At 42.3% G+C, this 22988-nt stretch overlaps 1 protein-coding gene across 6 annotated transcripts in view; it reads left to right on the forward strand.

The window, feature by feature from the left end:
• The window catches only part of SPIN1 (spindlin 1), a 91999-nt gene that overhangs the window by 39906 nt on the left and 29105 nt on the right, over positions 1–22988 (forward strand). For all 6 annotated transcript variants that reach the window (XM_032164469.2, XM_058444813.1, XM_032164463.3 and 3 more), the window contains one exon: positions 21659–21707. In XM_032164469.2, coding sequence (XP_032020360.1) covers positions 21682–21707 — 26 coding nt within the window. In that variant the 5' untranslated portion in view covers positions 21659–21681. The remainder of the gene's footprint in view (positions 1–21658; positions 21708–22988) is intronic.

A 22988-nucleotide genomic window follows, 5' to 3' on the forward strand; every position in this document is an offset into this window, starting at 1 on the left:
TAAAAAAATGGGACTTTTTTTTCTTTTTCTTTTTCTTTCCTTTTTCTTTTGAGACGGAGTCTCGCTGTGTCGCCCAGCGATCTTGGCTCCAGGTGATCTGTAACCTCTGCCTCCTGGGTTCAAGTGATTCTCCTGCCCTGGTCTGCCCAGTAGCTGGGATTAGAGGCATGAGCCACCATACCCGGCCAATTTTTTTGTATTTTTAGTAGAGATGGGGTTTTGCCATGTTGGCCAGGCCAGTCTTGAACTCCTGACCTCAAGTGATCCTCCTGCCTTGGCCTCCCAAAGTGCTGGGGTTGCAGGTGTGGGCCACTGCCCCTGGCCAAAAAATGGGACTATTAATGGACCTATTGGGGTTAAGGACTAAATGAGATGTCAGTCAAATGTTTAGGTAGTTGCCTGGCACTTTTAATAGTGTTACTATTGATCATAATGTTTAGAATAAGATATTTTTATTTCTTCTCGTTAATTGAAAAAATTGCTGCCAGGTGTTTATTGACTGGTGCAGCCTCCCAGGTCTCTCATTTGAAATAGTAATTCCTTTTCCAGTGTTCATATATGTACAGCATACAGCATTCCAAATTCAACATTCATTCTTTTTTTAAATTTCCATTTTTACTTTAGATTCGGAGGTACATGTTCAGGTTTGTTACAAGGGTATATTGTATGGTGCCGAGGTTTGGGTTTCTATTGATCCTGTCACCCAGATAGTGAACATACTAGTTCCAGCAGGAAGTTTTTCAGCCCTTGCTACATCCCTCCTTCCCTTTGGAGTCCCCGGTTTTGATAGTTTCCATATTTATGTCCACATGAACCCAAGATTTAGCTCCAACTTACGAGTGAGAATATGCAATATTTGGTTTTCTCTTTCTGCATTAGTTCACTTAGGATAATGGCCTCTAGCTGCATCCTTGTTGCTGCAAAGGACATGATTTCATTCTTTTTCATGGCTGTGAACATTGCTATTTTCTTTATCGATTTTGAAGTCATCTTGTGAGGAACCTAGCAGGCTGAGTAAAGTGGTGTGTAATATGGTATAAGTAACTGAAGGAACTAAACCAAAAGATTTTATTTAAGGGGGAGATTGTTAATCCTAACAAGTACTTTGATCTTACATTTTCTTATTCTTTGATTTTTTTTTTATAGCATATGGCATAGGCTTAAAGACAAAATAGGTTCTGTGTAAATCCTAGTTGGCGTGTTAGATATTTTAGCATAAGAGTCTGTGAGGTTATTTTTTAATGTTGTGTAAGAAGATACAAGAAAAACAAACCAACGTGTTTTTTCCTGCCTATTCTTTCTCTCTCTCTCTCTCTCTCTCTTTCTCTCTCGCTGTCTCTCTTTTTTAAAGAGACAGAGTCCCTCCCTCTCACATAGGCTGGAGTGTGGTAGTATGATTATAGTTCACTGCGGCCTTGAACTCCTGAGCTCAGGTGGTCTCTGCATCAGCCTCCCGACTAGCTGGGACCACAGGTGTGTGCCATCAAGCCTGGCTAATTTTTTTTGTAGAGACAGGGTTTCGCAGTGTTGCCCAGGCTGGTCTTCAATTCCTAAGCTCAAGCGGTCCTCCTGCCTCAGCCTCCCATAGTGTGGGATTACACTTACAAACCAGTGTGCCCGGCCTCCACCTATTCTCTCTCTCTCTTTTTTTTTTTTTTTTGAGACGGAGTCTCGCTCTTTCACCCATGCTGGAGTGCAGTGGCGCGATCTCGGCTCACTGCAGGCTCCGCCCCCCAGGGTTCACTCCATTCTCCTGCCTCAGCCTCCCGCGTAGCTGGGACTACAGGCGCCTGCCACCTCGCCCGGCTAATTTTTTGTATTTTTAGTAGAGACGGGGTTTCACCGTGTTAGCCAGGATGGTCTCGATCTCCTGACCTTGTGATCCGCCCGCCTCGGCCTCCCAAAGTGCTGGGATTACAGGCGTGAGCCACCGCGCCCGGCCCCTCCACCTATTCTCTTATGTAATTCAATACAACACAGCACCTCTGGTCACCCAAATGTGTGAAGGGGAGGAGTTGCTTCCCACCAGCAATCAAGCAGTTCTGCAGCAGACGTCATTTCACTTCAATCCAATTCTGATACTCTCCACCTGGATACAGCATCAAATCTCATAGGTTGAAGGCTCAGTCCCACAAGACCGCTCCTTACTTCTGATGCCAGTTCAGATGCATATCTGGGCCTCTGGAACTTCTGGACTGAACAGCTGTAAATTGGAGTTTCCATAGCCCTGTCCTTGGGCTCAATTAATTTGCTAGAGCAACTCACAAAACTCAGTGAAACACTTAACTTTTACTAGTTTATTATAAAGGATATTACAGAGGATACAGATGAACAGCCAGATGGAAGAAGGAGAGATGCATAGGGCAAGGCATGCAGGAAGGGGCATTGGCACATCTACCGCCCTCCAGGAACCTCCAGATAGTGTTGCGCTATCTGGAAGCTCTTCTAAACCTTGTCTTTTGTGGTTTTTGTGGAAGCTTCATTGTGTAGGCATGATTGATTACATCAGTGGCCATTGATGATCAACTCAACCTTCAGCCCCTGTCCCATAACAGTGGGTGGTTGAAAGTCCTGATCCTCTAGTCATGCCTTGGTCCTACTAGAGACCAGTTCCCATCCTGAAGCTGTCTCTGGTTATTCCATTAGTATACAGAAGACACTTACCATTCCAGAGTTTCCAAGGGTATTGGAAACTGTAAGTCAAGAGGGGGAGGAAGGCCAAATATATATATTTCACGGTATTACAGAAGTATACCCTATTTTGGAAGGATTGCTGACCCCAGGATCAGTGTGGTTTATAAAATAGAGTTTTAATCATTCTTCCTGTTAGCATAGACAAATGCTCTGCTGCTTTTAAGTCCCTGTATCAGTTACCAATGTGTCTATTTGCAAATGAAAGAAAAATCACCAAAAAAGAGTTTTGTCTCAGGCAGCAAGAAGCCCACGTAGGCATTTCAGAGTTGGTTAGGTGGTTCAGCTATGCCCTCAGGCAGGTGTCATCTCAAAGGCTTCTTCACTCCCATGGGCCGATAGGACTTAAAAAGCCTGGAGCTTTAGCCACCCGGCCTCCTGGGGCATCTCTTTTCTTATGGGGACCTTTATATGGAGGCTTCCAGATAGTATCCCTAAGAGAAATTATCACAGCTGTGTGGCCTTTATCTAGCCTTGGAACTTACACAGGTTCACCTCTACTGTGTTCTATTCATTGAGGCAGTCACAAAGGCTCACCAAGTTTCCAGGGAGGGAGCATAGACACTATACTTGATGGGAGAGGTAGCAAAGAATTTGTGGCTATGTTTTAAAACTGCTACAGTGGTAAATAGATTGGTAGACAACTTCCAACATCTGCCATGACCCCCAGTACCTGTCTTTAACATAGAGGGTGAATGATTGAGGAAATATTTGAAAGTAATAATTTTATATTTTCTTTATCTCATTCACATATCAGGAATTTCTATTTTGAAAATAACTTACGTTTATCTATAATTATGTCGAAATTTAACTGGTTGCTAAGTAGCAGTTTATGCCTAATGACATTGGGTAACAAGTACTGTTAGGGTATATGGTAAAATTTTTTTTCACATGTTTTCCCCTGGTGTTAGCCTCCATTTTTAGTATTTTAGCAAAGGTTGCAATATTTTCCTTTTTATGATATATTTTTTTCTTTTTTTTGAGATGGAGTTTTGCTCTTGTTGCCCAGGCTGGAGTGCAATGGCACGATCTTGGCTTACTGCAACCTCTGCCTCCCAGGTTCAAGCGATTCTGCTGCCTCAGCCTCCCAAGTAGCTGGGATTACAGGCATGCACCACCACACTCGGCTAACTTTTTTGTATTTTTAGTAGTGACGGGGTTTCTCCATGTTGGTCAGGCTGATCTCGAACTCCCAACCTCAGGTGATCTGCCTGCCTCGGCCTCCCAGAGTGCTGGGATTATAGGCGTGAGCCACCATGCCCAGCCCCTTTTATGATATATTTTAATCATATTTATGGTACAAGGAATGTTAGTCATTGATGCTTATGCACCTACTACTCAAATTTAACAAATATTTCTCTTCTGGTTTTTTTTTTTTTTTTTTTTGGAGATAGAGTCTCGAGAGCTCTGTTGTTGCAACCTCTGCCTCCTGGGTTCAAGTGATTCTCCTGCCTTAGCCTCCCTAGTGGCTGGGATTATAGGCATCCGCCACCACGTCCAGCCAATTTTGTATTTTTAGTAGAGACAGGGTTTCAACATGTTGGTCAGGCTGGTCTTGAACTCCCAACCTCAGGTGATCCACCCGCCTCGGCCTCCCAGAGTGCTGGGATTACAGGCGTAGGCCACTGTGCCCAGCTTTGAGTGTCATTTTTATTTCTCATTCTTTGTGTGTGTCCAGTGGGTTTTATTCCCCATTCTTTGGAAACTTTTAGAATTGGCTTTTTATGTCTTCTGAAACTTTATGACAGTGCCTGTTAGTGTGTGTCTTTTTCATTTATTGTTCTAGGCTTTCAATCTTCAGATTAATCCTTTAGGTCAGGTACAGTAGCTCATAAACTATAAACCCAGCTTTGGGAAGCTGAGGTAGAAGGATCATTTGAGACCAGGAGCGTGAGACTGCCTGGGCAACATGGTGAGACCCCTTCTCTACAAAAAATTAGCTGGGTGTGATGGTGTGTGCTTGTAGTTTTAGCTACTCAGGAAGCTGAGGTGGGAGGATCACTTTGAGCTCAGGAGTTGCTGCTGTGAGCTCTGATTGTGTCACTGCATTCCTGCCTGGGTGACAGAGACTGTCCAGAAAAAAAAAATAGATTTATTCTGTAACAGTGTGGAATTTTATGTTGCCTTTTTTTTTTTTTTTTTCCTGAGATGGAGTCTTGGTCTGTCACCCAGGCTGGAGTGCAGTGGCCCGATCTTGGCTCACTGCAAGCTCCACCTCCCAGGTTCATGCCATTCTCCTGCCTCAGCCTCCCGAGTAGCTGGGACTACAGACGCCCGCTACCACGCCCGGCTAATTTTCTGTATTTTTAGTAGAGGCGGGGTTTCACCTTGTTGGCCAAGATGGTCTCGATCTCCTGACCTCATGATCCGCCTGCCTCGGCTCCCAAAGTGCTGGGATTACAGGCGTGAGCCACCGCGCCCAGCCTTTATGTTTCTTCTTTAACCGTCTCCTGTTTTTCTTCTTTCTCTCTGAAATGTATGCTGTTTGGATATTTGGCCTCTTAGATTGATCTCCATCACCCTCCCCTGCACCCTCCCCCCACCCCGCCCCCAGTAATTTTTTTGAGACAGAGTCTTGCTCTGTCGCCCAGGCTGAGTGCAATGGCGTGATCTCGGCTCACTGCAACCTCCACCTCCCGGGCTCAAGTGATTGTCCTATCTCAGTCTCCCAAGTAGTGGAATTACAGTCACGCGCCACTGCCCTGGCTAATTTTTGTATTTTTAGTAGAGACAGGGTTTCACCATGTTGCCCAGGCTGGTCTCGAACTCCTGACCTCAGGTGATCCATCTGCTTCTGCCTCCCAAAGTGCTGGGATTACAGGCGTGAGCCACCCCGGCTCCTTTTTTTTTTCTTTGAGACAGAGTCTTGATCTGCCACCCAGCCTGGAGTGCAGTGGCGCGATGATCTCAGCTCACTGTAACCTCGGCCTCCCCTGTTAAGCTGTTCTCCTGCCTCAGCCTCCTGAGTAACTGGGATTACAGGTGCATGCTGCCATGCCCAGCTAATTTTTTCTTTTTTCTTTCAGTAGAGACGGGGTTTCACCATGTTGGCCAGGCTGGTCTCGAACTCCTGATCTTGTGATCTGCCTGCCTCAGCCTCCCAAAGTGTTGGGATTACAGGCGTGAGCCACTGCGCCTGACTCATTTTCCCATTCTCTGGGGGAGCTTATTGACTTTATATTTTCCCACCTTTCCTGTTTTGTTTTTTGTTTTTTTTTTTTATTTCAGTCAGCAACTTAATTTCTAAGTGCCTTCCCTCTTCCTCTGCCATTTTCTTTTACACAGGCTGGTTTCAAACTATTGGGCTCAAGAGATCCCCCCACCTCAGCCTTTCAGGTAGCTGGGAATACAGGCACATGTACCACTGCACCCAGCTTTTTTATTCTCATACTTGTTTATTTCATAGATACAAGTAGCTTATGTTTCTGGGGATATAAATTACTTTTTGTTTGTTTTGAGATAGGGTCTCGCTGTGTCACCCAGTCTGGAGCACAGTAGCATGATCTTGGTTCACTGCAGCCTCAAACTCCCAGGCTCAAGAGATCCTCCCACCTCAGCCTCCTGAGTAGCTGGAACTACGGGCGTGAGTGCCACCACGCCCTGCTAATTTTTGTATTTTTTTGTAGAAATGGGGTTTTGCCCTGTTGCCCAGGCTGGTCTTGAACTCATGAGCTCAAGTGATCCACTGGCCTTGGTCTCCCTAAGTGCTGGGACTGCAGGCATGCACCACTGTGCCTGCTTATAAATTGCTTTTAAAACAGCCTTTCTAGTGTTAGCCTTGTTGCTTACGAGTTTCTTTGTGTCTCTGCTATTAGTCTCTGTTTCATTTGGAGGCTTTCCTTGAGTCTCTTGATCCTAGGATGATCCTCTAGGAAGACATCAAGATGATGGCAAGCTGTCTGTGAGGAAATGGCTCTTGTTGCCTGGACTAAGCCTTATTGGGGAGTCTGAAGTGTTTTCTTTGGAGATGGATTGTCACGTGTCCTCCATAGATGATGATTACTCATCTCTCATATTTTCTTATTTCTCTTTTAAGTTTACATAGTCATATTTCTTTACCTGCTGCATCCCCAGAGACGACTGTCTGTCATGCCAAGCTGAGCTTATAAAATCTGCAGAGCAACAAGGAGAGTATCACCTTGGTGGACTCTCAGTGAAATTTTCAAAGAAAGAAAGATATCGTAGGTCCTCACTTAATGTCATCCATAAGTTCTTGGAAACTGTGACTTCAACAAAAAACCAGTTGTTTTTTTTTTTTTCTCATCAACATTATAAGGAAACAACTTTGAACATTGAACTGACAGCGTTTGAGGACCTGCTTTACGTTGTTTTGTGTAAAGTCTCAGTTTCCAAGAACCTATCGATAGTTAAGTGAGAACTCAAGGGGAGGAGTGAGTCATAGGGTTGGAAGTCAGGAAGTAGGATGTAGATGGGGATTGGTTTAGAATTTCTAATTCAAATGAGCTGCTGGATCAGACATTGGTCTTTATCATTGGATCATCTGAGTCTGCACAAAGTTCACTTAAAATAGTTGGTCTTATTTTGGAACATGTGCCTGAGTAAGCCTCTATTAAACAGTTTTGGTTGTATTTTGTTTCTCTTGCATATTATGGTTTAGTATAGTTCAACTGTTTTAGAGTCATAGAATGGTTTATTTTATAAATTATGGTTCTGTTTTCTTCAACAAATAGATATAATAAAGCTATATATTAAAGAATCTTCTGTTTTCCACTGGAAAGTCAGTGATGGGTGGTATAACTCCCCTTTGGGTGACAAACTGATAACAGTATCCAGTTAATATGTACCCATTAACTTACTCTTCTTTACTTTTTCTGCTTAACCATGTGTGTTAAGCAGTATGTAGAGCTCTAGCAGTATGGAGAGCTCTTCCTCATTGTTTTTTACAGATGAATAGTACTCCATTGTGTGGCTGTACCATATTCATTTGGTATCCATTATTACTGGACATGTGAGTTGTCTCTACTCTTCTGCTCTTACAGATAATAGCTACAATGGGCTGGGCACGGTGGCTCATGCCTGTAATCCCGACACTCTGGGAGGACGAAGTGGGTTGGGTGGGTCACTTGAGGAGTTTGAGACCAGCCTGGCCAACATGGCGAAACCCCACGTCTACTGAAAATGCAAAAATTAGCTGGGCATGGTGGTGGGTACCTGTAATCCCCACTGCTTGGGAGGCTGAGGCAGGAGAATCACCTGAACCTAGGAGGCGGAGGTTGCAGTGAGCCAAGATCGCACCACTGCACTCCAGCCTGGGGGAAAGTGTGAGACTCTGGCTCAGAAAAAAAAAAAAAAAAGCTTATCTTTGTCAGTATGTCTTGCTGTCGTGTCACTGGATAAATTTCTGGAAATAGAATTGAGTCAGATCTTCAATTCATGTATAATTTTGTGAAATCTCACCAGATTCCCCTCCATCGACTCTGTATTATTTTGCATTCTTTTTTTTTTCTTTTTTCTTTTTTGGAGGTGGGATCTCCGTCACCCAGGCTGGAGAGCAGTGGCACGATCATGGTTCACTGCAGCCTCGACCTCCTGGGCTCAAGTGATTCTCCCACCTCAGCCTCCAAGTAGCAGGGACTACAGGCATGCGCCACCACGCCTGGCTGATTTTTGTATTTTTTATAGAGACAGGGTTTTACCATGTTGACCAGGCTGTTCTTGAACTCCTTCCTGAGCTTTGTGGGCCATGGCGCCAGGCCCATTTTGCATTCTTACCAGCAATGAAATATGTAAAGAGTTTCTCTCTTCTCACAGTCTTGCCAGTGACATATGTTGTCAAATATGTGGTTTTGTCTGTCTTGTGGGTGAGAAATGTTGTCTCTCTGCAGTTTTATTTGTGATCTTGGCTTGTAAGGACCTACTTGGCCTTCCTTTCTCTGATATTACATCTATTTTTCTTCATTACTTGCGTAAGGTTTTTTTACATCAGAGTTATTAACCTTTAATCTGTGATGGGGTCATTTACCTTCTTACACTTCTGTTGTGTGGAGTCAGTTTCTTGGAAACAGCTTTTCTTGAGTCCCTGGTCTCTCTCTCCCACCTGTATGGGTCTGTCAGCCTGTATCACATAAGTCTTGCTTTGGAACCTTCTGCTCTTCTAGGTTATGTCTATGGTTTCTCAGATCCTATGTGTTTATGTTGCTTTTCTTATTTCCTGAAGGGTATCCTTCAATAACTTCCAAAGAAGATGTGTATGAAATATAAATTTTAGCCCATATATGTATGGAAATGTATATACTGTCAGTTAATAATTTACCCAGGTATGAAGTTCAGAGTTCAAAATCATTTTGCTTCAATATTGACAATATTACTCTCTCGTCTTACTGTTTTCTAGCCCAGTTTTGTTTGTTTTAAAGAGATGGGGTCTAACTGTGTTGCCCAGGCTGGACTTGAGCTCCTGGGTTCAAGTGATCCTCCTGCCTCAGCCACCTGAGTAGCTGGGACTACAGGTGTGCTCCACAGCGCCTGACTTTCTAGCTCAGTGTTGATGACAGAAGAATAAGTCTAGACTAACAGTTTTTAAACTTACAATCTTTCTACAGTTGTAGAGTTGCCAAGAGATAACGGGCTCTATTTTTTTAGAGCAGTTTTAGGTACTCTGGAAAATGGAGTGGAAAATAACAGAGTTCCCATATATTCCTTTCCCTCACAAATTTGCGGCACACCTTCCCCCATCTGTGCCCCAGCATCTCACAGAGTGGTGTATTTGTTAAAGTTGATGAACCTTCTTTGACATGTCGTTATCACCCAAAGTCCATAGTTTACATTAAGGTTCATTCTTGATGTTTCACTACCCTGAAAATCCCTTGTTTTCCCATTATTCTTCTCTCTCTCACCCTTAACCCCTGGCAAGTGCTGATTTTTTATTGTCTCCCTAGTTTTGTCTTTTCCAGAATAACGTCATAAAGTCGGAATCATACAGCATGGAGTCTTTTCAGATTGGGTTCGTTCACTAAGTAATTAATATGCACATAAATTTCCTCTGTGTCTTTTTATGGCTTGATAGTTCATTTCTTTTTAGCACCAAATATTCTACTGTTTGGATGCACCAGTTTATTTATCCATTCATCTACTGAAGAAACATCTTGGTTGCTTCCAAATTTTGGCGGTTTTGAATAAAGCTGCTATAGGCCGGGGGTGGTGGCTCACACCTGTAATCCCAGTATTTTGGGAGGTCAAGGTAGGCTGATCTCTTGAGCCTGGGAATTCTAGATCAGCCTGGGCAACATGGCAAAACCCTATCTCTACAAAAAATACAAAAAGTAGCGGAGCGTGATGGCTCACACATGTGGTCCTAGCCACTCAGGAGGCTGAGGCGGGAGGATGGCTTGAGCCAAGGAGGGAGAAGCTGGACTGAGCACTGATCATGCTACCACACTCCAGCCTGGGCAAGAGTGAGACCCTGTCTCAAGAAAAGAAAAAAAAAAAAAAAAAAAAAAAGAAAGAATCAACACAACAAAATGAATGAAGCTGCTATATATATCTGTGTGCAGATTTTTGTGTAGGGATATTTTCAACTCGGATAAATATTGAGCACAACTCCTGGTTTATGGTTAAACGTATGTTTACTTTGCAAGAAATTGCCAAACTGTCTTCGAAAGCGGCTGTACTATTTTGCATTTCCACAAGCAACTGGCTTTTGGTTTCATTAATTTTTCTCTATTGATTTTGATTTTCAATTATAGTGATTTCTGCTCTAATTTTTATAATTTTATTTTCCTCTCCTTATCTTGGATTTAATATTCTCTTCTTTTTCTAGTTTCCTAAGACAGAAGCTTAGATTATTGACTTTAGATCTTTCTTTGGCTGGGCATGGTGGCTCAAGCCTGCAATCCCAGCACTTTGGGAGGCTGAGGGGGGCGGGGGTCAGGAGTTCAAGACCAGCCTGGCCAACATGGTGAAACTTTGTCTCTACTAAAAATAGAAAGATTAGCTGGGCGTGGTGACGCGCGCCTGTAATCCCAGCTACTCGGGAGGCTGAGGAAGGAGAATCACTTGAATCTGGGAGGCAGAATTTGCTGTGCATCGAGATCATGCCCTGCCTGCACTCCAGCCTGGGCCACGGAGCCAGACCCTGTCTCAAAAAAAAAAAAAGATTTTTAATTGCTATAAATTAATTCATTAATTGCTGTAAATTTCTCTGTAAGCACTGCTTTTGCTGAATGTTGGTAAGTTATGTTTTCATTTTCACTTAGTTCAAAATATATTTAAATTTCTCTTGCAGTTTCTTCTTTGACCCATGTGCTTAGAAGTATGTTTTTCAATCTCCATGTATTTTGAGATTTTTCAGCCATCTCTCTGTTACTGATTTCTAGTTTAAGTACATCGTTATATGACAGCATACACTGTATGATTCGTATGCTTTTAAATTTGTGAAACTGTTTTACAGTTCATAATGTGGTCTGTTTTGGTGTATTTTCCGTGTGAACTTGAGAAGAGTTTGTATTCTGCTCCTGTTGGGCGAAGTAGTCTTTAGATTTGACTACAGATCAAATATATAGATTAGATTTGATCTATAGTCAAATAGATTTGATGGTGCTTGTTGAGTTCATCTACATCCTTACTGATTTTATGCCTTCTGGATCTGTCCATTATTGATAGAAGGATGTTGAAATCCATAACCATAATATAGGTTCAGCATCCCTAATCCAAAAACCTAATATCCGAAATACTTAAACATCTGAAACTTTTTCAGTAACTCACGTGATTCCACAATTGGGTGATGAAGATGACATTAATACTAAAGAAAAAGTGCCTGTTGACGACATGGGGAAAATGTGTGATGGGCTTATTGGATGACTAGAGCAGGGTGCATTTGTAACACAACAAGAAACCATGTCAATTTATACGATCGAAGAGAGACTTTTAAGACAAAAACTTGTTCATGAGGCAGTTGACTAGAGGAAACACTTTAAAACACCATCCAGTAGAATGCTTGCTCATTCCTAAGGACCTACTTCCTGGCCCCTCAACTGCTTCTGGTATTTTTTTCTCACCTAAAAAAAATAAAACACACAAAACACAGAATTGTAGGTGGAGAGTAAAGGCAAGCTGTTGTTTGTTGCTGTTAATAGCTGATACAGATATTCTGGCGCTGCAACCGTGCTACTTAGATATCCTGAACACATTATTTTTTCACTGTATTAATGGTATGCTGTATTTTTTACTATTAAGAACTTATGTGTGAATTCGTGTAAGAGAATGGTTCTTGTTGGTAGCATATAAATTCAGTGTCAGGAATGATGATAACAAACACAGATTGTCCACATGGGTTGAGCTAGTGACACCTTTGCTTTCTGATACTTCAATGAGTATAAACTTTGTTTCATGCACAAAATTATTTAAAATATTACATAAAATTACTTTCAGGGGTATATAGAAGGTTTATATGAAACATAAATAAATTTTGTGTTTAAACTTGGGTCCCATTCCCAAGATACCTCAATTTATACGCAGATATTCTGAAATATGAAAGACTTCTGGTCCCAAGTGTTTCGAATAAGAGATACTCAACCTTTAGTGGAGTTAATCTGTCTCTTCCTATGGTTCCATCAGTTTTTTTTCCTCACATATTTTGATGCTCCGTTTTTAGGCACATACACATTAAGGATTGTTTTGTTTTCTTGGAGAGTTGACACCTTTGTTTTATGTAATGCCCCCCTTTATCTTTGATAACTTTTCTTCCTCCAAACTGTGCTTTCTCTAAAATTAATATAGCTTCCCACTTTCTTTTGCTTATTGGTAGCAAGCTGTATCTTTTTTTCATCCATTTACTTTAAATCTGTGTATCTTTATAGTTAAAGTAGATTTCTTGTATCTAGCATAAAGTTGCATCTTGTTTTTGATCCACTCTGAGTCTGTCTTAATTGGTATATTTAGATCAGTAACATAGAAAATGATTATTTATGTAGGTGGAGTAATATCATGTCATATTTATGTTACTATTATCTATTCTTTGCCCTTGTTCTTTTTTCCAATTTTTGCCTTCCATTCTTTTCTGCCTTCTCTGGTTTTAATTGAGCATTTTATATGATTTCACTTTTTTCCCTTCCTTAGCATATCAAGGATATTTTTTTTTTTAAATTTTTAAAAACAGAGACCGAGTTTCACCATGTTACAAAGGCTGGTCTCGGATTCCTGAGCTCAAGCGATCCGTCCACCTTGGTCTCCCAGTGCTGGGATTACGGGCGTGAGCCACTGTGCCCAGCCAGTTAAGTTTTTAAACTTTTTTAGTGATTGCCCTGTAGTTTGCAATATATATTTACAAGTAATCCAAGTCTACTTTCTTTCTTTTCTTTCTCTGTCTGTGTCTCTCTCTCGCTTCCTTTCTACCTTTTTTTTTTTTCCTCTGAGATGGAGTCTCGCTCTGTCGCCCAGGCTGGAGTGCAGTGGTGTGGTCTCAGCACACTGCAACCTCTGCCACCCGGGTTCAAGCAATTCTCCCACCTCAGCCTCCCCAGTAGCTGGGACTACACGATGCGCGCCACCATGCCCAGCTATTTCTTGTATTTTTGTAGAGATGGGGTTTCACCATGTTGGCCAGGCTGGTCTTGAACTCCCAACCTCAGGTGATCCACTCGCCTTGGCCTCCCAAAGTGCTGGGATTAGAGGCATGACACCGCGCCTGGCCTCTCCCCTCCCCTTTTTGTTTTCTTAAAAAAAAAAAAAAAAACAACTAAAAACAAAAAACTCCCCCTCCCCAAGCCTACTTTGAAATAATACTATATTGCTTTAGGGGTAGTGCCACGTACTTTATGACAATAAAATTTAGTTAGCCCTCTGTATCCGTGGGTTTTACGTCTGTAGGTTCAACCAAACACAGATTGAAAATGTCCAGAAAAACATCATTGTGCCTATACTATAAACGTGTACATTATTGTCATTTTTTTTCTAAGTGATACATTATAACAATTATTTACATAGCTTTCGTATTTGGCATTATTAGTAATCTGGAGATGATTTAAAGTATATGGGACGGGATGTGCCTAGGTTTGCAAATACTGTATCATTTTTTATAAGGGACTTGGGCATCCATGGAGTTTGGTGTTGAAGGGGGTCCTGGAACCAGTCCCGTCCCCCATAGATACAGAGGGATGGCTGTATTCTTGATTCTTTCTCCAGTCTGGTTGTATCATCATTGCTGCCATTCATGTGTGTGTGTGTGTATGTGTGTGTGTGTGCGCGCGCGTGTGTGTACATACATTGTTGCTCAGTTAAGAAAAATAGGCCAGGCCAGTATGCTGTGGCTCATGCCTATCATCCCAGCATTTTGGAAGGCCTAAGTTGGGAGGATCACTTGAGCCTAGGAGTTCGAGACCAGTCTGGGTAATGTAGTGAGACCCCATCTCTATGAAAAATAAAAATGGCTAGGCATGAAGGTGCATTCCTGTAGTCCCAGCTACTTGGGAGGTTGAGGTTGGAGGACCACTTGAGTCTTGGGAGGTTGAGATTGTAGTGAGCCATAATCGCACCACTGCACTCCAGCCTGGGAGACAGAGTGAGACCCTGTCTAAAAAATAAATAAAAGTTTTTATATTATATTTTTGTTATGATTGTATGTTATTATATTATTTTCACTTATTTCTTCTTTAATGTTTTTCCTTTATATAGATCTGAGCTTCTGACCTATATTTTCCTTTTTTTTTTTTTTTTTTTTTTTTTAGATGGAATCTTGCTTTGTCACCCAGCCTAGAGTGCAGTGGTACGATCTTGGCTCGCTGCAACCTCCGCCTCCTGGGTTCAAGCAATTCTGCCTCAGCCTCCCAAGTAGCTAGTATTACAGGCGCTTACCACCACACCCAGCTAAATTTTCCTTCTTTCTAAAGATCTTCTTTTTAACATTTCTTACAAGGCAGGTCTGCTGGTGACAAATTTCATCACTTTTTGTTTGAAAAAGGCTTTTATTTCTCCTTCCCTTTGAAGTAGTTTTGCAGGTTATAAAACTGTAAGTTAGTAGTTTTTTTTCTCTCAAGACTTTAAATAGTTCCTTCTACTATCTTCTTGTTTTGCATGGTTTCTGAGGAGAAGTCTCATGTAATTCTTTATTCCTCTGTGCTAAGGTGGTTTCTTTCAAGATGTTTTTCTTTTTCTTTCTTTTTTTTTTTTGAAGACAGTCTTGCTCTGTCACCTGGACTGGAATGCAGTGGCCTGATTTCAGCTCACTGCAACCTCTGCTTCCCTGGTTCAAGCAGTTCTCCTGCCTCAGCTTCCCAAGTAGCTGGGATTACTGGTTAATTTTTGTATTTTTAGTAGAGATGGGGTTTCACCTTTTTGGCCAGGTTAGTCTCAAACTCCTGACCTGAAGTGATCCACCCACCTCGGCCTCCCAAAGTGCTGGGATTACAGGTGTGAGCCACCATGCCTGGCGAAGATTTTTTTTTCTTTACCTTTGATTTTCTACAGTTTGAATATGATACTCTTTGGTGTAGTTTTTTTCTGGCATTTATTTGGCTTGTCATTCTCTGAGCTTCCTGGATTTGTGGTTTGTTGTCTGGCATTAATTTCTGGGAAATCTCAGTCTTGGCCGGGTGTGGTGGCACACGCCTGTAATCCCAGCACTTTGGGAGGCTGAGGTGGGCAAATCATGAGGTCAGGAGTTCAAGACCAGCCTGATCACCATGGTGTAACCCCGTCTCTACTAAAAATACAAAAATTAGCTGGGCGTGGTGGCACACGGCTGTAGTCCCAGCTACTTGGGAGGCTGAGGCAGGAGAATCGCTTGAACCTGGGAGGCAGAGGTTGCAGTGAGCCGAGGTGGTGCCACTGCCCTCCAGCCTGGGTGACAGAGCGAGACTCCATCTCAAAAACAAAAAAACAAACCTCAGTCTTTGCTTTACATTGCTTCTATTCCTTTCTTCCTTTACCTACTTGCATTTCCATAATGTGCAAGTTATGCCTTTTGTACTTGTCCCATAGTTCTTGGATATTCTGGGGTTTTTCTCTCTGCTTTTCAGTTTTGGAAGTTTTATTAACATGCCCTTAAACTCAGAGGTTCTTTGGTTATTCCAGTAGAGTCTACTAATAAGCCTGTCTCTGAAAGGCATTCTTCGCTTCTGTTAAAGTGTTTATCTGTAGCTTTTCTTGATTGTTAGAAGTTCCATCTCTGTATATATTGTCCCATCTATTCTTTCATGTTGTCTGTATTACTCGTTAGAGATTTAGCATATTAATCACAGTTCATTTAAATTCCTGGTCCGGGTGGAATTAAGAAACCTAGTTGGTAATTCCCTGCCTAGTTGAGTCTGGTTCTGATGTTTGTTTTGTCTGTTAATACTGCTTTTGCATTTCAGTAAGCCTGTGATTTCTTGTTGAAAGGCGCAGATGATGTCTGGGTAAGAGGAGCTGTGGTAATAGGTCTTTAGCAAGGTAGTGGTAAGGTATACTGGGGAGGGGAAGCAGTTTGTAGTCCTATGATTGCCTGTCAATCTTTTCATGAGGCTTGTACCCCTGGGTTGTGACCTTTGCTTGTGCTTCTCAGTCTCCCCACCCCCACCCCTTGTGGGACAGGATGGCTTCATCAGCTTCTCCAGCTTGTACAGGAAAAATTCAGGAAAGTGTAGGGGTCCTCTTAAGAGAGCCTACAACCCCTGGAGTTTTTGTCAGACCTGCCCATGGTGATCCTCTAGCAATGTTGGTTGCAGTTTAGGTTTTCTTACCATGGCCCTGGTTCCTGTGTGGAGGTTTCTGATCTAGTAAGTTGTGATTCTCTATCTCCGCCTGCCTCTCCAGTTTTGGGGACAGTTGTTTGTCTTGTGACCTTGATTCTCTGACTAGTCTAAGAAGTTGTTGATTTTTTAAGTTTGTTTAGCTTTTAATGGACAAATTAGTTAACTTGCAAGCTTTTTAAATTCCAGATTCTCTTTATTTTTTAATTTTCAGGAGCTGCTTTCCTTTTTCATAGCCTCTTGTTCCCATTCTGTTTTTATAATATCTTCAGTTTCCTTAGAGATGCCAATTCTTTATAATCATTTTAGATCTCAGATCATTTCAGGGATAGTGGTGCTGTTCACTTTCATTTTTCTCAATTCTTTGATTATGAATGGTTTACCTTTTCTTTTTTTTTTTTTTTTTTTTTGAGATGGAGTCTCGCTCGGTCGCCCAGGCTAGAGTGCAGTGGCACGATCTCGGCTCACTGCAAGCTCCGCCTCCCGGGTTCACATCATTCTCCTGCCTCAGCCTCCCAAGTAGCTGGGACTACAGGTGCCCACCACCACGCCCGGCTAATTTTTTTCTATTTTTAGTAGAGACGGGGTTTCACTGTGTTAGCCAGGATGGTCTCGATCTCCTGACCTCGTGATCCGCCCGCCTCGGCCTCCCAAAGTGTTGGGATTACAGGCGTGAGCCACTGCACCCGGCCCCTTTTCTTGAGTGACAAATAGCAAGATTCTGTTTCTTCTAAATGGGAGTGTTGACTCTGGGGACATAGGGGAATGTTTAGCATTTGAGGCACCCTCTCCTAGAACCCAGCACTCAGTACATCCAGTGTGGGGTTGTCTGTACGTTGGGGATTGAATAGGGTTCTTGACATCTGGTGAGATTCCAGTAGATCTTGAAAGACTTTTTACTTTTCTTTTTTTTTTCATTTCTTACCTCTTTCCATCCTTGTCTACTCTAAGACCAGACATGCTCCAGGGATGCTTCAGGTAGACTTGTTCCTGCTTCCTGTCAGTGTCTTGTCTTCACTATTTGAGGCCATCACATACTTAATTCTTCACCCGTTAGCCATTATTTAGCCTCTGTCCACGTCCCAGTGCGTATGAACATGCTGGGTGAAGTGGGCAGAGCGGTTCTTGGCAGTCAGGCCCATCTCCCAGTTTTAGTCTCCAAGGTAGAACAGTAAGCTTTTGTTTGATTTCAGATTGTCTTAAACGTATTGAGACTTTTATTATTATTATTATTATTATTATTATTATTTTGAGATGGAGTCTTGCTCTGGGCTGGAGTGCAGTGGCGTGATCTTGGCTCACTGCAACCTCCGCCTCTTGGGTTCAAGCAATTCTCCTGCCTTAGCCGGAATTACAGGCGCCCACCACTATGCCCGGTTTTTTTTTTTTTTTTTTTTTACCCCCTGTATTTTTTGGCAGAGACAGCGTTTCACCATGTTGGCCAGGCTGGTCTTAAAATCCTGACATCAAGTCATCCGCCCGCCTTGGCCTCTCCCAAAGTGCTGGGATTACAGGTGTGAGCCACCATGCTCCACCTGAGACCTGTATGATTCAGAAATATGTATCTGAGTGAATATTTCCATGTGAACTTGGAAAACTATTTTGGCATTAACTGTTTAGTATTCTTTAAATGTCAACTAAGTAAGGTTGGTTATTCAGGTCTTCTATATTCCTTTTGATTTTCTTTTTTAAATTTTTCTATTATTTTGATTGGCATATTCATGATGTATCTTTCTGATGTTCCTATCCACTTGTTATATCAACTGCTGAGAGAAGAGAGTTGTATAATTAAGTATAATTATGGATATGTCTTTGTCTTCTTTCAGATTTGCTTCATGTGTTTCATTACTCTGTAGTTGGGTTCACATGCATTTAAGATTATTATGGCTTTTTAATTAATTCACTCTTGTAGAATTTGGAATTATCCTTTGATTTGTGGTAATATTGTTTGTCTTGAAGCTAGTTTGTTTGGCTTTTCCCTTTACAGTCTTAATTGGTACAATTAGGCTGTTTCTATTTAGTTTAATTATCAATGTGTTGCAAGTGGAAGGTATTTTTTGCTGGATATAGTATTTTAAGTCTGTAGGTAAGTTGGTTTGCTTTTTTTTTTGACGGAGTTTTGCTCTTGTTGCCCAAGCTGGAGTGCAGTGACACAATCTCGGCTTACTGCAACCTCCACCTCCTGGGTTCAAGCGATTCTCCTGCCTCAGCCTCCCGAGTAGCTGGGATTACAGGTGTGTGCCACTACACCCGGCTAATTTTTTGTATTTTTAGTAGAAACAGGGTTTCACCATGTTAGCCAGGCTGGTCTTGAACTCCTGACCTCATGTGATCCGCCCCCCTCGGTCTCCCAAAGTGGTGGGATTACAGGCGTGAGCCACTTTGCCGGCCCGGCTTGCTTATTTTTTAGCACCTTAAAGATTTATTCCACTTTCTTCAGGCTTAGGTTGTTTCTGACGTGAATTTTGGAGCCAGTTTTATTTTTGTTTTCCTGATTTAATGTATCTTCTGTTCTTTTGCTATTTGTTTATTTATTTATTTTTATTTTTATTATTTTTTGAGACGGAGTCTCGCTCTGTCACTCAGGCACCCAGGCACCCAGGCTGGAGTGCAGTGGCGCGATCTCGGCTCACTGCAAGCTCCGCCTCCCAGGTTCACGCCATTCTCCTGCCTCAGCCTCTCCGAGTAGCTGGGACTACAGGCGCCCGCCACCACACCCGGCTAATTTTTTTTTGCATTTTTAGTAGAGACGGGGTTTCACCGTGGTCTCGATCTCCGGACCTCGTGATCCACCCACCTCGGCCTCCCAAAGTGCTGGGATTACAAGCGTGAGCCACCGCGCCCAGCCTCTTTTGCTATTTAAAAAAACTTATTTGTATCAACGGTTTTTAGAAATTTGATGAAGAAGTGCCTTGGTGTGGTTTCCTTTGTTTTTGATCTTACTTTGGCTTTGTTGAGCTTGCTAGCTCTGTGGTTATATGCTTTTTATCACATCTGGACAACTTTCTATCATTGTATTTTCCCCTCGTTCCTCTCTCTACTCTTTGTCTTTGATTCCACTTTCCTCTGTGTTAGGCCAGTTGATATTGTCCTAAAGGTCACTGAGGTTGTGATCATTGTTTTCTTCCAGGTTTTTTTTTTGTGTGTTATTTTGAGTAGTTTGTATTGCTGTGTGTCAAGGTCACTGATCTTTGTATCTCACATTCAGTGAATTTTAAATTTCAGATCGTGTATTTTTCACTAATCTCATTTTTCTTTATATTTCGCATTTTGTATTTTAAGTATTTTTATTTTCCTTTAAATATTTTAATATATTTATTAATGTTATCAATGTCCTTGCCTGCTAAATACTTTATTTCACTCATAGTCTACTTGCTTATGGAGTTACAATCTGCTACTTTTTTTGTGTCTAATTTTATTGGTGTTGAACGTTTGAAACCTCGTGTTGTTGAGTGTTGGGACTTTGTTGATGCCCTTTGGAGAGTGTTGGAGTCTATTTTGGCAAGCAGGTGCTGAGCTTTTGTTCCAGGCTTCCTCACATTTCCTAGTTAGGGCCAGCCATCTTTTGCCATTTTTATTGATTGCCCCAAGTGTTAAGAGGTGGCGTTGGAATCTGAACAGCTGTCCCTTTGTGACTTCTCAGAATTATGTGCAGATTTGTGTTAGCCAAAGACTTAAGACATCCTCCCCCAAATGCAGACCTTTCGAGCTTTCCTTCTGAGTAGATCCCTTCTTGCCCACATGTAGTTCCACAAACTCCAGCCAGCCCACCCTTCCCAACGCCAGACTGACTCACAACATGGTAAAAGGATGGTGTTCTTGGTCCCCCTTCATACACCATTGCCCAAAAATTGCTTCCAGGAATGAAGTCAGGGCCTATGCAGGGTTCCCTTGTGTGTGTTTTCTGCTCCTAGGTCGCATACACCTGTGCTGCCTGTTGGCCAGCATCTGAGACCAGGTGTTTCATATATTTCATCCTGTTTTTCAGTTGTTTATGACAGTAAGACAGTTCTGTACCATTTAGGACTTTATAGCTAGGATTGTCACTTAGTCTTGTTTTGGTCTTTTTTTTTTTGGAGACAGTGTCTCACTCTGTTGCCCAGGCTGGAGTGCAGTAGTGCAATCTTGGCTCACTGCAACCTCCGCCTCCTGGGTTTAAGCGATCCTCCCACCTCAGCCTCCCAAGTAGCTGGGATTACAGGTATACGCCACCACGCCTGGCTAATTTTTGTGGTTTTAGGAGAGACAGGGTTTCACCATCTTGGCCAGGCTGGTCTCGAACTCCTGACTTTAAGTAATCCACCCAACTTGGCCTCCCAAAATACTGGGATTACAGGCGTGAGCCACTGTGCCCAGTTAGGTTTTTTTTGTTTGTTTTTGCTTTTTTGAGACAAGGTCTTGCTCTGTCACCCAGACTGGACTGCAGTGGCATAAACACAGCTCACTGCAACCTTGACTTCCTGGGCTCAAGCACTCCCCCCACCTCAGCCTCCTGAGTGGCTGAGACCACAGGTGCACACCACTACACCTGGCTCATTATTTTTTTGTAGAGACAAGGTCTTGCTATGTTACCCAGGCTGGTCTCGAACTCCTGGCCTCAGCCACCCTCCTGCCTTGGCCTCCCAGAGTGCTGGGATTACAGGGATGAGCCTCCACATCAGGCTGACACTTAGTTTTTCTTGTAGTTCTTGTCCATGCAATTCTGGTTTTGTGCTTTTATGGCTGATTTGAGGGGGTAGAGAACTGTTGCCTCTGCTGTTTTGTCTTTCAAGAATCTCTTGTGTGTATCTCCTTTTTATTTTTATTTATTTTTATTTTTATTTTTTTTTTGAGATGGAGTCTCGCTCTGTCACCCAGGCTGGAGTGCAGTGGCTCAATCTCGGCTCACTGCAAGCTCCGCCTCCCAGGTTCACACCATTCTCCTGCCTCAGCCTCCCAAGTAGCTGGGACTACAGGTGCCCACCACCACTCCCGGCTAATTTTTTTCTATTTTTAGTAGAGACGGGGTTTCACTGTGTTAGCCAGGATGGTCTTGATCTCCTGACCTCGTGATCCGCCCGCCTCGGCCTCCCAAAGTGCTGGGATTACAAGCGTGAGCCACCGTGCCCGGCCTGTATCTCCTTTTTAAAAGTTTAGTAAACAAATGGCTTTCTTACATGTTTGCTGGTAATGGTGTATTTTCTTTTCATGTTCTGTATAGCAGTTTTTCAGAAGTTAAGATTTCCTGCATTCTGAGGTATTCTTATATCTGGTTTTCGTTGACTGTATACGCATCTCTCTTACAGGCCACGCTGGAGTATCTGCCAACATGATGAAGAAGAGGACATCCCACAAGTAAGCAGTTCTGAAACTGGTTCTAGATAGTGTTCTGTGACCTTTTATTAAGCAGCATACAAGATCACCTAGGTAAGGCCCCCTCCCCTGTGATCGAGGGCTTCCTAGCTCACAGGAGATGTAGTGTGCGATGAGGAATAGTATGTAGTCATCTTCTCTGGCTGTTCCCTTCCCCTTGGCCTGGCTGAAGTGTGCCAGGTCTATCCTTCAGCCTTTAAAAGCCTTTGGGAACTGGGCCAATGGAAGGAAAACTGTTACGCTAAGTGTGGCAGGTGCATGGTGAACCGCTCCCTCCTCTCTCCTTGGAATGCCTGTGTGAGCCTTGCATGCAGGCTTCCTCTCCTGGTCTTGGTCCGCTGTTTGACAAGGAGCTCCTTTTGGGCAGAGACCATGTCTTGTGCAGGGAGGGCCTGCCTAGCATGGTGTCACACGCTCACTGTTTTATAGCATTTTTAAATGAAGGAAAAGCTTATGAATTTAGGGAAGGCATATCCATGTTAAAAGATAATGCAATAGCCATGTACGTAAACTGATAGTGTGTTCTCAATCCTAAATTCTATAGATACCAGCTTACAGAAGCCACTTTTTTCCCTAAATTTTTTTTTGTGTGTGACATAGTTACATCCAAAAAAGGCAATTAAGATTCTATTGATGTTTTCAATTATAATATTCACTTTTACTTTTTATATCTAATAGATTTCACAACTATCTATCCTATACTGATAACTATGCCACTACAAACTGGAAATGTCACTCGAACAATCTGTTCTGATTGTGAGACTCTTCTTAGTCATAGATTATTAAATATGGAGAAGACATTCCTTGACCATCGTGTGAGGCACTCTTAAAAACATTTTTTCCCCAAAATGTTTATATTGAAAGTGTATGCCCCTTAGCCACCACATTGTAATAGCTGAAGAGGATGTGAGGCCTCTTGGCTCTCAAGGAAGGGCTGGATGAATGCCCTTCAGTAATTGTTAGTGATTGGACCAAACAAAAGTCTCCAAAATGTGTACGTGATACATAATACAAATATTTGTAATATTTAGCTTAAGAAACTACCTGGAAAGTAAAAATGTGAAGGTAAGCTACATAAGTTCTTGTTTCTCTGAGGTTTAATAGTTTCTCAAATTTTATCCACGCGCTCATCATCTTCATGGTTTTGCCATATCCAGTGATACGTTTCTGCTCATTATCATGTCATTACTATAAATGGTAAGCTGTGTCTTGCCACAGATAAAACATAACAATAAAAACAAATGTAAGCCATAAATATTAGGT

The sequence above is a fragment of the Hylobates moloch genome, unplaced genomic scaffold (genome assembly GCF_009828535.3).
Source record: "Hylobates moloch isolate HMO894 unplaced genomic scaffold, HMol_V3 SCAFFOLD_10, whole genome shotgun sequence".
Lineage (NCBI taxonomy): Eukaryota > Metazoa > Chordata > Mammalia > Primates > Hylobatidae > Hylobates > Hylobates moloch.